General features: G+C 43.2%; 2 protein-coding genes across 4 annotated transcripts in view; both read left to right on the top strand.

Annotated features, from left to right (window-relative positions):
* Positions 1 to 10,758, top strand: part of LPIN3 (lipin 3) — a 39,781-nt gene extending 29,023 nt beyond the window's left edge. For all 3 annotated transcript variants that reach the window (XM_081867620.1, XM_081867618.1, XM_081867619.1), the window contains 9 exons: positions 565 to 657; positions 1,768 to 1,817; positions 3,409 to 3,541; positions 5,452 to 5,600; positions 6,122 to 6,208; positions 7,040 to 7,192; positions 8,275 to 8,389; positions 8,499 to 8,602; positions 9,345 to 10,758. In XM_081867620.1, coding sequence (XP_081723746.1) covers positions 565 to 657; positions 1,768 to 1,817; positions 3,409 to 3,541; positions 5,452 to 5,600; positions 6,122 to 6,208; positions 7,040 to 7,192; positions 8,275 to 8,389; positions 8,499 to 8,602; positions 9,345 to 9,492 — 1,032 coding nt within the window. In that variant the 3' untranslated portion in view covers positions 9,493 to 10,758. The remainder of the gene's footprint in view (positions 1 to 564; positions 658 to 1,767; positions 1,818 to 3,408; positions 3,542 to 5,451; positions 5,601 to 6,121; positions 6,209 to 7,039; positions 7,193 to 8,274; positions 8,390 to 8,498; positions 8,603 to 9,344) is intronic.
* The window catches only part of MANBAL (mannosidase beta like), a 353,967-nt gene that overhangs the window by 90,222 nt on the left and 251,601 nt on the right, over positions 1 to 12,144 (top strand). The gene's annotated exons all lie outside the window — the stretch shown is intronic.

The following is a 12,144-nucleotide window of genomic DNA, read 5'->3' as shown; positions in this document are numbered from 1 at the left end:
TCACTGACAAGCTGGTACTTGTATTCTAGAGCAAGAATTTCTAAGCTGACTTTGACATGTCCTGTCTCTATATGCATGGGAATTCTCTTTGGCTAAATTGCATCTTCTCACCCCACAAAACTTTGCAACACATCATAGTTCTCTGCACTTCTGGTCTGGAAGACAAGCTAGTGCTAGTTCTGTGCCAGCACTTGTTGATCAGCTGTTCATTCTGGGGGCTCTCTGCCTGCTTGGTCATACTACTTCTCTTGGGATAGTAATTGTTGCTCTGTGTGGGGAATAGGGGTCTTCTTTCAGCTCCCTTAGCAAACTGAAGCTCCCATGATTCTTTGTGGACAATTGCGACTATTTCAAAGTGGAATAATACTGCTTTAAATGTGCAATGCGGATGGGGCCCAAGCATTTGATACTGGCTGCTCTGGAATCTAGGGCATATCCTACATCTGTATGACTCATCAATTGCTGTTTTTAATTAAGGTAGTAAGAACATCCTGTCATGGTATGTGGATGATCTCATTTGGGGTTGAACCTAATTCACCACTCCTTCTCTCTTTATGTCATCAGAGTACTGTCGACAGGCTCATGAAGGAAAAGATGCCCAAGAAGGGTGGCAGGTGGTGGTTTTCCTGGCGGCGAAGAGAACTTTCACATGAGGAGGTACTTTGTGCACCATGATTCTATGAAGTTACGCTGCAAGAAGGAAATGTTGCTCTGTGGCATTGCAACATTTTGGACTGAACTTCTGTAGACAACTGATCTGGAGCTGAACTTCAACTTGGGATTAGCTAACATGAATGTGAAAGTGGAATATTTTCCCTCTTGATAAAATTCTAACATTTACTCAAGCACAGGAAAAAGATATGATAGTCTCTTCAGTGCTGCAGGGGTAGATTTGGAGGAGGCCACATTCACACCTTACATTTAAAGTGCTGATATACCACTTTAATCAGGTTTGGCTCCCCCCCCCCCCCGACCAAATAATTCTGGGAATTTGCTGTCTCCACTGGCCATTATTTCCTCAGGCTCCTGCTTCTCAGGTCAACGTCCTTTAGTCACCCTGTCTCTTCACCAGCTTCACTAGCATTCCTTCCTCCCCACCCCCACAAAATAGCTCACAGCCCCTCCTGACTCCAGCCCTGTGAGACATCAGCGGATAAATAAAATGTCTGTGTCATTACAACATCAAAATACCAGATACAAAGGCCTAGCTTCTCCACAACATGACAGCTTAGCTGCTAGAATTGCAAACATCCTCCGGCAGAGGAGGGCTGACTCTGAATCCAATATGATTCTGTCTACCAGAAATAGATAGGCAATCTCTCTGTTGTCACCTTTTCACTTTCACCTTTTTGCATTATTAAAAAGTGCTAAGGGCCCAATTTCAGACTTTTTCCTTCCATGTGTGTTGGAGATGCTATGCTCCTATACCCAAGCTCACATTGCCACACTTGGCTGGGTGATCCTCCTCCCACCGATTCCTCAGAGTTAAAATTAGGATTATTGCCTATGAAAATGTGTCACGTTGTGAACACTATAGGGGACCTGTGCTCCTTGAAAGTCCTCTTTAAGGCTATTGAGAATCCAGCAATAGCTTGAGGTCCACAAGTTCCTTCACCCCTGAGGAAAGAATATTTTCTTTGGTATATTTTTGTCTGTGCTTGGAGATGCCATTGCACCTGCTTCTTTGTGGTGTGCCTAAGACCTTGGTTTTCTGCTTGAACTGTTGCTTAAAGAAGATTAGTGATTTTCAATCTCTTGTGCCCACAGCATGAATCCAGTGCACAGAAATCTAGGAGAGCAAATTCCTCACTGTCGAGGTAAGATGTCAGCATGCCCTGAGGTGAAGCAATGTTCAGGATACCAAAGGACAAAGTTACTGGTTTTGTTTTTTGCTTTTTAAAAGTTACAATGAGGAAACCATATTTATTTTTAAATCTTGCAAAACCCTCAATCCCTGTCTCAATTGGGCCATATATGCCTGTATTGTCTGCATCTCCTGACAGTAATTTTCCAGGGTTTCAGACAGAGAGCCTTTCCCAGCCTTACCTGTAAATTCTGGGAATTGAAACTGGGATCTTTTGTAAGCATCATTGAGCTACAAACATCCCTTCCCTTCCCTTTCATTGTTTAACATGGAAACTTGCCTGCCAATGGTTCTATGAAATTCTTCTGCTCTTTGTTTCTCCTTCCTTCAGGAAGATTGCTGTGTTTTCTAGACCCAAGTTTATTCTGGATATTGTATTATAGCCTCTGGAGAACAATGCTTAAGAACGTAAGAAGGGCCTGCTGGATCAGGCCAATAGCCCATCAGTATCCTGTTCTCACAGTGGAAAACTCACAAAGCAAGACGCAAACACAACAGCACTCTTCTCTCCTGTGGCTTCTAGCAATTGGTATTTGGAATCATCAGTGCCTCTGACCATGGAGGCAGAGTATAGCCATCATGGTCATTGATCGCATCATCCTCCATGAATTTTGTCACACTTTTTAACGTAGCATCTACTACTTAATATCTAGGCAAGTCTATGCTTGCTGGTAACTGCTTAGGGCAGGAATGAGAACTTTTCCCCCTCCAGATGTTGCTAGAGCTTACTATCCATGGGAGTTGATTATCCATGACCATTTGCAGTGCTGGCTGGGACCGGTGGGAACTGTTGGGATACTGCCAGGGAGATAAAGCCCATCATGGCCCCCACGTCGCCTCCGGACGATCCATCGATCTCCCTTAGATACAGTATCAGCAATTAGCAACACGAGCTCCAGAAAATAGCTTGCCACATTCCAGAGCTGATGCACGCTCTATCAGCAGAATTCGCACAGCGAAGGAATAATAATAATAATAATAATAATAATTAATATAAATTTTATTTGTATCCCACTCTCCCCAGCCAAAGCCAGGCTCAGAGCGGCTAACATCATATAAATAAATACAATATACAATATGCAAATAAAATAACATTCAACATTCATTAAAATAATATAGAATAATAATGCACGCAGGAGAACATTATTTAGAAGTTTATTCAGCGTTGGTCAGAACAAAGGAAAAAACATGACTGCCTGCTTGCGTGTTCAGGCAGAGAGAGAGAAACGAAAGCAATAACAAAACATAAACTTCCTGTGAACAGGAAATACGCAGACTCTGTGACTCACAAAGCCTGCTCCCTTTTAAGGTGGAACGGAAATATCCTAACAGGAACTGGGAACCCAGCACCTTCTAGAAGGCCACAAGTGGCTTAGGTGATGACCTTGACTCATTTCAGATTCCCCAGAATTATGTAGGGTGACACCTCTGTTTTCCCTCAAATAGTGAATAGCCATTTCCCCACTCTTTGGGATTTGGCTGCTATTCTTGATCTTTGCCCCATTTTCACTCTTGAATTCTCATTCTGCTTCTTTGTACTGCAGAAGAGATGATGGTTCATCCAGCGATGATGCGCCTATATCCTCAGGCCGAGGGGAGAGACCCGTACCAGATGCTCTCACGCAGAAGTTTCTTCCAACCTACAAGAAATCCCTTAGGCTCTCTTCAGATCAAATTGTACGTAGTTTTAAGGGGTTCTTTTCCCCCCTTGCTGCCTTTTGTATGTATTAATGTGACTTCTTTGCTTTGAGAGATGGCCCTCCAAACAGGCTTGCCTCACTGGAATTTCTGGATGGTCCTTCCCAATTACAGCTCAAACCCCTTAACTATGAGTTACATCCCAATGGCTTTTGGATGTTAAGGGCCTAACTACACATCACATTAATGGCGTAAGATGAGCAGCTGTAGTTTTTTTTTAAAAAAATTAAATACTAGGCTGAGGTTATGAGTGATTGTCATTGGAACTGCAGCATGTGAGGACAATAAATTTAAAGCCTTCTCAGCTCCCCACCATATAATAATAATAATAATAATAATAATAATAATAATAATAATTTATTATTTGTACCCCGTCCATCTGGCTGGGTTTCCCCAGCCACTCTGGGCGGCTTCCAACAAAGATGAAAAATACACTAAAATGTCACATATTAAAAACTTCCCTGAACAGGGCTGCCTTCAGATGTCTTCTGAATGTCAGGTAGTTGTTTATCGCTTTGACATCTGATGGGAGGGCGTTCCACAGGGCGGGCGCCACTACCGAGAAGGCCCTCTGCCTGGTTCCCTGTAACTTGGCCTCTCGCAGTGAGGGAACCGCCAGAAGGCCCTCGGAGCTGGACCTCAGTGTCCGGGCAGAATGATGGGGGAGGAGACGCTCCTTCAGATAAACTGGACCGAGGCCGTTTAGGGCTTTAAAGGTCAGCACCAACACTTTGAATTGTGCTCGGAAACGTACTGGGAGCCAATGTAGATCTTTCAAGACCGGTGTTATGGTCTCAGCGGCCGCTCCCAGTCACCAGTCTAGCTGCCGCATTCTGGATTAGATGTAGTTTCCGGGTCACCTTCAAAGGTAGCCCCACGTAGAGCACATTGCAGTAGTCCAAGGAGTCCTGGTAAGGACATGGCAATATTGGCAGGACATGGCAATCATCCTTAGAAAAAAGCTCCCATTATCACTGCAAGCTGGAGGAGGAGGAGGAGAGTACAGAGGGTGAAGAAAGAGCTATGAGTAGAGGAGGATACTTTCCCCCAGCCTTTGGACCCCCTGGGAAATTCAACAAATCTGCTGCATCTGGAACTTGGTGTGGAGAGTGCAGTTGAATGAGACACAGCAGTGGGCAGGCTGAGGACATACCATTCACCTTGGGACAGCCCGTGAAAAGCAAGTCTAGACTGAGAGACTAGGGTGATGTCTGCTGTTACTAGGAACACTTCTTGTTATGAGACTTTTGGGGGGGGGTCTGAAAGTTTGTTTGGACCTTGAGTAAGAACCTGGAGGCTGAGAGGGAGGGTGTATCAGAAGGAAAATGAACTAATACTGATATATATATATATATATATATATATATATATATATTAATATAATTTATTATTTATACCCCGCCCATCTGGCTGGGTTTCCCCAGCCACTCTGGGCAGCTTCCAACAAAAGATTAAAAATACATTAAAACATCAGTCATTCAAAACTTCCCTAAACAGGGCTGCCTTCAGACGTCTTCTAAAAGTCAGTTAGTTGTTTATTTCTTTGACATCTGATGGGAGGGCATTCCACAGGGCAGGCACCACTACCGAGAAGGCCCTCTGCCTGGTTCCCTATAACCTCATGTATTTTTTGTAATATTTTTGCTTATGTTGTCTGTGGTTGCTTCAGTTTTCTATACATCATTTAGAGATATAGCAGTATAAGAATGGTGTAGATCACCCTTCATCATTGCCACCAATTGCATCCCTTTTCCCCTGACTGATTTTTTAAATAAAATAATAATAATAATCCACTATGATGGCTAATCTACACTAACAGCAATGGACAGATGTTGAACATGGTGTGTGTTTTTTTTTGTTTTTTTGTTTAAATTCTCTCTTTACTGTAGAAAAGTCTGAACCTGAGAGACGGTGTCAATGAGGTAGTGTTCAGCGTGACCACTCAGTACCAGGGCACATGTCGTTGTGAAGCCAACATCTATCTATGGAACTGGGATGACAAGGTGGTGATCTCTGACATTGATGGAACTATCACCAGGTAAGTCCCTTTGGCATCACTCCCATTAGCACTGAACATGGTGCCACCATGCCAGCAGGATTGGAGGCAAAATGGGGCCACCGAGAAACAAAAGTAAAGTGTCAACATGCACTGGGAATCAAAAACACAATACTGAAATGGGCAGTGAAAGCTCCCACCCAAAATAACCTAATGAGGACTGTGCAGGCTCACATGTTTCCAGCAGCCATGGAATATTAAGTATCGGTTGGAAAAGAAAAATGGAAAACTAGTGGAAGGTGGGTGGTTAGACTCGATTGCTTGGGCCTTTTATAGCTAATGCTGTCCTGGAGGATGGCATAGCTAAGTGCCAGACTGAAACTCTAAACAGAAGGTCTTCCCTTAGGAAATGAGGAAGCTCTGTAACAATTTGCTGTGAATCCCACATAACAACATATAATGGTCACTAGATTTTCACTATAAGGTAGACCCTGAACCATGAGCTAGGAGTTCATAGTTGTTTTATATGCATATGTGTTTCTCATTATTCCTCTTCCCATTAGATCTGATGCTCTAGGGCATATCTTGCCACACCTTGGGAAAGACTGGACCCACCAAGGCATTGCAAAGCTCTTCCACAAAATCCACTTGTAAGTTGTAGCTACTTTGTAGTCCATCTTTGGTGGTAAACTTGTCCCTTAGGTGAGAACAGGGTCTACTTACAGGCTTCGCCAAATTAATGTGTACGAGTATGTAAAATCACTGGAGAGTAGGATATACTTTTTTATTCAGATATGTTTCGCAACTGCTCAGCATATCAAATTCTGAAAGTCAGGGGAAAATGTTGTTTTCTTCTTTTCCTCCTGGTCAGTTTGTTAAAGGTTTTATACTTCTTGATACCCATGACAACTCATCTCCTAGGAAGTGATTTCTTTTAAAACCAGTCTCCTTTAAACAATGTCTGTATTCTTCTAATACTATTTTCCTATGTCCCTACCATTGTTTTGTTTTTTAAAAATATGTATGTTATTTTGTTTATATCCCTCCTTTCTTCCCATATGACAAGGGCAATGAAGCAGCAGCAGAATGGGAGAGGGGTGACAATGACTTTTAAAAGGCAAATGTTATTGACACTAGAGGGGTCTTTGAGAAATATTTCAGCGCTATAAACTACAGCCTTGCTTTACTCTAAGAGTAAGGAATGGGTCTGAGTAATTAAAGCAAGCCATTGAAACTGGAGGTGGAGACTACTTTCACTTTCATTCATACCATACCTCCCAAAGAATCTTGGGAACTGTAGTTTGTAAAGGGTGCTAAGAGCTGCTAGGAGAACCTTAACAAACTACAACTCCCAGAGTTCTTTGGGAGAAACCATGACTGTTAAAGTGGTATAAAAGTGTTTTTATATGGTGTGGATATGACTCAAAGGGTCTGGGCATTATGCAGATATTTTCTTTGTATTAATTATACCTTCGTTCCAGGAATGGATACAAGTTTCTCTACTGTTCAGCCAGATCCATTGGCATGGCACATATCACCAAAGGATACCTGACATGCGTCAATGACCAGGGCTGTGTGCTCCCAAAAGGTCCCATACTGTTGGCGCCCAGCAGTCTCATCTCAGCCTTCCATAGGTAAGTTCCCTTTTCCACCCCTCACCATGTGTTGATGCGACACAGCTGGTTTGCTTTATGCAGCAGGACTTTGGTGTTTCACCATTTTCTGCTTGCTTTGTCTTTTCCAATGTAGAGAAGGACAGGCAGCTAATTAAGCACATAGGGATATATTTGGGGAACATTTTATGCATTGGAATGTTTTCTGGTTTTTTTTTATGCATGGAATATAAGGCTCAACCAACAAAGATACACACACACACACACACACACACACGCGCGCGCGCGCGCGCGCGCACACACACACACACACACACACACACACACACAGAGAGAGAGAGAGAGACACTGCAACTGAAAACCAAGTTAAAGAGAAAAGAAAGTGTTAACAATACAGAATTCTTTATTGCAATAAAACAATTATCCATACATACCCAGACTCAGATAATAGATCCTTAATAAGCCACAAAGGTCTCCCCTTGACATTTAATATCATGTGCATGAAATATGAGAGACAACATCTTGCAAGGGAGAGGATTTCCAAAAGTATCCAAACTGTAAATGTGCAATTTGTTTTGTTGTTGTTTAGTTGTGTCCAACTCTTCGTGACCCCATGGACCAGAGCATGCCAGGCACTCCAGTCTTGAAATTTGTTTTGTAAGGTGTTAAAATGTATGGCCTTCATTTAACTAATGTTTTACCCATACTTACAAGTATCTTGAACTGAAGAACTTTTACTTGTTCCCAAAATAACTGTTGGCAGCCACTGATTTATTGGGAGAAAATGCGGAGCAATTGTGTATGTAGGCTAAAACCTAGTCAGTCTGACCTCCCGTCCCCCTTTGGTTTGGTTTCTTAGATTCTGTTATGGAATGGGTACATCAGCTACTGCCAGCCTGACACCTTCCAGCTGTTACAAGCTACAGTGCTAACTTGGGCTTATGAGACCTGCAGTCCGAAACATCTAGAGGGTACCAGGCTGGAGAAAGCTGGCGTCGGTTCTTCTTCTTTTCTCTTATATTCTTACCTTATTTGGCCAGGGGATGGGTGGGAACAGCACCCTGCCGTGGTACTAATGAAATGTCTGCCCGCCATTGTTACAGGGAAGTGATTGAGAAGAAGCCAGAGGTGTTCAAAATTGCTTGTTTGACTGACATCCGGAACCTCTTTGGCTGCAACAAGCAGCCTTTCCACGCTGCTTTTGGGAACAGACCAAATGTGAGTGGGGTCACCTAGTGTGTGAAGGGGGCGGGGGGGGGGGGTCTTCCTTGTGGAGAATTCCTGCCTTGCCCGTGACCTTGGTCTTTCTCTATTTCCTCCTGAGCAGGATGTCCATGCCTACAAAGAAGTGGCGTTACCAGAAACTCGTATATTCACTGTGAACCCCAAGGGGGAATTGACACAGGAGCACATAAAAATCCACAAGTCAACGTAAGCCTTCAAATTTATCCAGAGCATTTCCTGCATTGAATTTGAAGTTCTTTGCAAGAATGTAGACATGGCGCTTTTAACGTTGTTGTTACATTTATATCCTGCCTTTCCTCGAGTGAATTGAAGGTGGCATACATGGTTTTCCACATTAATATCCTCGAAACAACTCTGTGAAATAGGTTAAACTAAGAGAGGGTGACTGCCCTTTCATTGCCCAAAGAGCTTCATGATTGAGTGAAAATTTGAGCCTTGGTTCCCCAGGTCCCAGTCTGACATGCTACTCACTGTAGCACACCAGTATGCATTTAAAAAACCAGGAAAAGCAAACTCTGCAGCCAGAACAGCAGTTTCTCCCCCTGCCCCAGTAACATTTAAATGCCACATGGCATAGTGTGATGTTTGGGTTTTATTTTCTTGATCAACAGCAGTCATTGATGGGTGAGGGTGACAATGGAAGCTTGCAATGTCATTGCGTCACCTGGTGAGCACTACTAAAAGTAATACTGTAGGTGGATGAAAGAACTTGCCACTGAAAATGGCATCCCCAGTGTGGATGTAATGTCTGCTCCCATCCTTTTGCTTGTCCTGATCCCCAACTGGTAGTGTGACAACTTGTTTTTATCTGCCCTGTATGTGGATAAAACTGTGTGTGCTGCCTTACTGAAATTCAAGGGAGATGTGGGTGAGAGTGCAAGGAAGGAGGCTTGCTGTCTTTAATCCTTTATATTCTATTTTTTTCTAGATATGACCGACTGAGTGAGGTGGTAGAGCTCCTGTTTCCACCTATTGGCAAGGATGTGAGCATTTCATTGGCTTCCCCAGAATTCAGCCAGTTCTCTTACTGGAGACCTCCATTGGCCACTGTTGACTTTGAAGATTTTGTCTTGTGATGCAGAGCCAACAACATTCCAAAGCATCTTTCACTGTTGGTCCTCTAATATGACGGACAGGCAGCAGATACCTCTTGTAGCATCTTTTCCACAATGTGCAATACTTGCGCATTCAGATAGCAGGGAGAGGGGGGGACACCCAGGACTCCATTTCCCATTTGTGTGTGTGTGTGGGGGGGGATACATTTCCCAACCCAGGGTTTGACAAACGTGTTTATGCCGTATGACAGAATGCATTTTACCTGCAACCTTGTAACCTGGGTGCATTTAAGAGTTGGTGATAGTGGGGTTGACTGAATATTAATAATGGCTGCTAGTCTCCCCCCTCCCGTTTCTGCCTGATGACTTGCATAGTTGATGGCTGCAGAAACCACAAGCTTTGGATGGAAGAACAGGAGAAGAATACTCGCCTAATGGACATTTAGGAGCTCCGGCTTGTTGGGATAATGAATTCCTCTGGCTTTGTCATATATCTCTTCTCTGGATTGTGGTCAGTATTCAGTAATGGCATCAATATGTGCCTGGACATTAAGTGCCTTAATGATCCTTGATGGGGTGGTCTATCTGTCTCGCTGTGTGTCCCTCCCTCCCCCAAAAGAGCTGAAGGTGCTAATTTTGCTATTGTACACAACTTCTACTGCCATCTCGGTTCTCAGGTATTGATTTTAGCATTTCAAAAAATTAGCAAATCCAGTTTGATCAGCAATGAAAGTTGGACAGAAACAAAGACAACTCAGCTACTATGAGCCCCATGTTTTAGCTGGTTATAATAATACCTGAACTACTGGGTGTGATTGTTTTCATACCCCAAGTTGTGTGTAGCTTATGAGGTTCTTTGTTTTGTTGTTGTTTTTGCTGCTGGGTGTGTTTTGCATGGGAAGGCACCAAAGATGTATGATGATGCGTTCCTCCACTCCCACCCCAAAATAATGTGCATTTTAAAGTACTTGGATTAGCAGTTGGGAGGGGAAAGGTGGAAGGAAACACATAAGGACAGATGATGAAGAAGTGGAGAAGTAATCAAGTTTCTCTGGGGCACTTTGGAGGAGTTCTGTGGACTCCCCTCCCTCCTGAACATTGCTGTGAAGATAGTCTCTAACCTTAGGCACAAATTCTTGTTCTACCTCACCTTTATGTACCTCCTTTTGTGAAACTAGATGGTACTTCAGTGCACAAAGAGGTGGATTAGACTATAGCTATTATAATTTGGAGCCAAAGGACTTTACTGTGCAGATGCAGCAATAAAGTTTTTTTGCATGTCTGAAATATCTTGTGCATCTCTCATGGTTTCCATCAAATCTGTGTTTCCACCCAACTAGGAGGGAGGGACTCCAATTTTGGGCACATCCAGTGAGAAACATCGGATGGGAAAGGCCTCTGCCCAAGACACACTACACAGAGCCACTGCCTATCTGAATCAATGTTACTCTGCTGGATGAACCAATATTCTGACTTTATTATAAAATATTTTCCTGGATCCATATTTAAAACTATTCAGTTTGCCACCACCAGTGGCTTTCCATTTGCTGCTGTCCCAAGCAACAGATTTCCATTTCTTAGTTGCAACTTCATTCTCCTTTGAAATAGTTTCTATCACCGTAACAGGAGCCACCCAGAGTGTTGGGAGCTGCCCAGAGTGGCTGAGACAACCCAGTCACATGGGCAGCATATAAATTATTTATTTATTTATTAACAGGGAAGTGGGGGACCTCTGGCCCTCTAGATGTGGGACCCTCCCATAATCAATGCACATACACCATTTTGAATGGCAAATCTCATCAACTTTGGGGGCACCTGGCCCCCTCAAATATTTTATTGGGTAGGTGAAGGGATCTTGGCTCCTAGGGGTTCTCAGTGTGCCAATAGGAGCCAACTCCCATCATCCCTGGTAATTGGCCGTTGTACCTAGGGCTGCTGGGAGTTGGAGTTTATCAATGTCTGGGAGAGCCATGGCTTCCTCATTTATAGGGCCAACATATCTTAAAGCTAGATTACGTGCAGCATGGATTATTTGGTTTGAAATTTCCTCTGGGAGAAAGAGCAAAGGGTGTGTGTGTCCATATTGGTGGCAGGTGTAACAGCCCATCAATGGCCTCCCTATTTAATTCATTGCCAGTGTCATGTGAAAAGAATGTGTTCGGTTTCCACCTCTCTTAGCCTTAAAACTCCAGATGCTTTCATAATAAGCAGCTGCTACCCACCCATCTTAAAGACATAGCCCTGTCCTTGATCACAAAATCCTAGCATATTTGGAGGAAATCTGATGGGTTGACTTGCTTTACCTCCAGCCTATGAATGGAACTCTACATTATATATAGTTCCATGTCATTTCTTTTTTCACATGTTGAAGCCGCTGAGGCTACAATTTGAAGCAGAAGACTGATTCTTTCACCATATTTCTATTGAAAATATTTCTGCCTCCCATTCCCCCAAGTTGCATTTACCTCTGCTTCAGAAAAAAAGCAGCAAGACATCTTTCCTTCCTGAGATCTGTACAATCTAATATTTCAGGGTTGTTTTTCAATGAACAAACACTTTGGCCCTTTAATTAGCTATAGGCGGGCACAGAACAGGCACGACAAGCATGAGGAAAATGCTGTTATCTGCAAAATTATTTCCCCCTTTCATTTCATAGTTTGTTTCATGGAATTT

The sequence above is a fragment of the Podarcis erhardii genome (genome assembly GCF_964252035.2).
Source record: "Podarcis erhardii genome assembly, chromosome: 6".
Classification (NCBI taxonomy): Eukaryota; Metazoa; Chordata; class Lepidosauria; order Squamata; family Lacertidae; genus Podarcis; species Podarcis erhardii.
The sequence above is the reverse complement of the archived record's forward strand: the minus strand, read 5'-3'. Positions and strand labels throughout refer to the sequence as shown.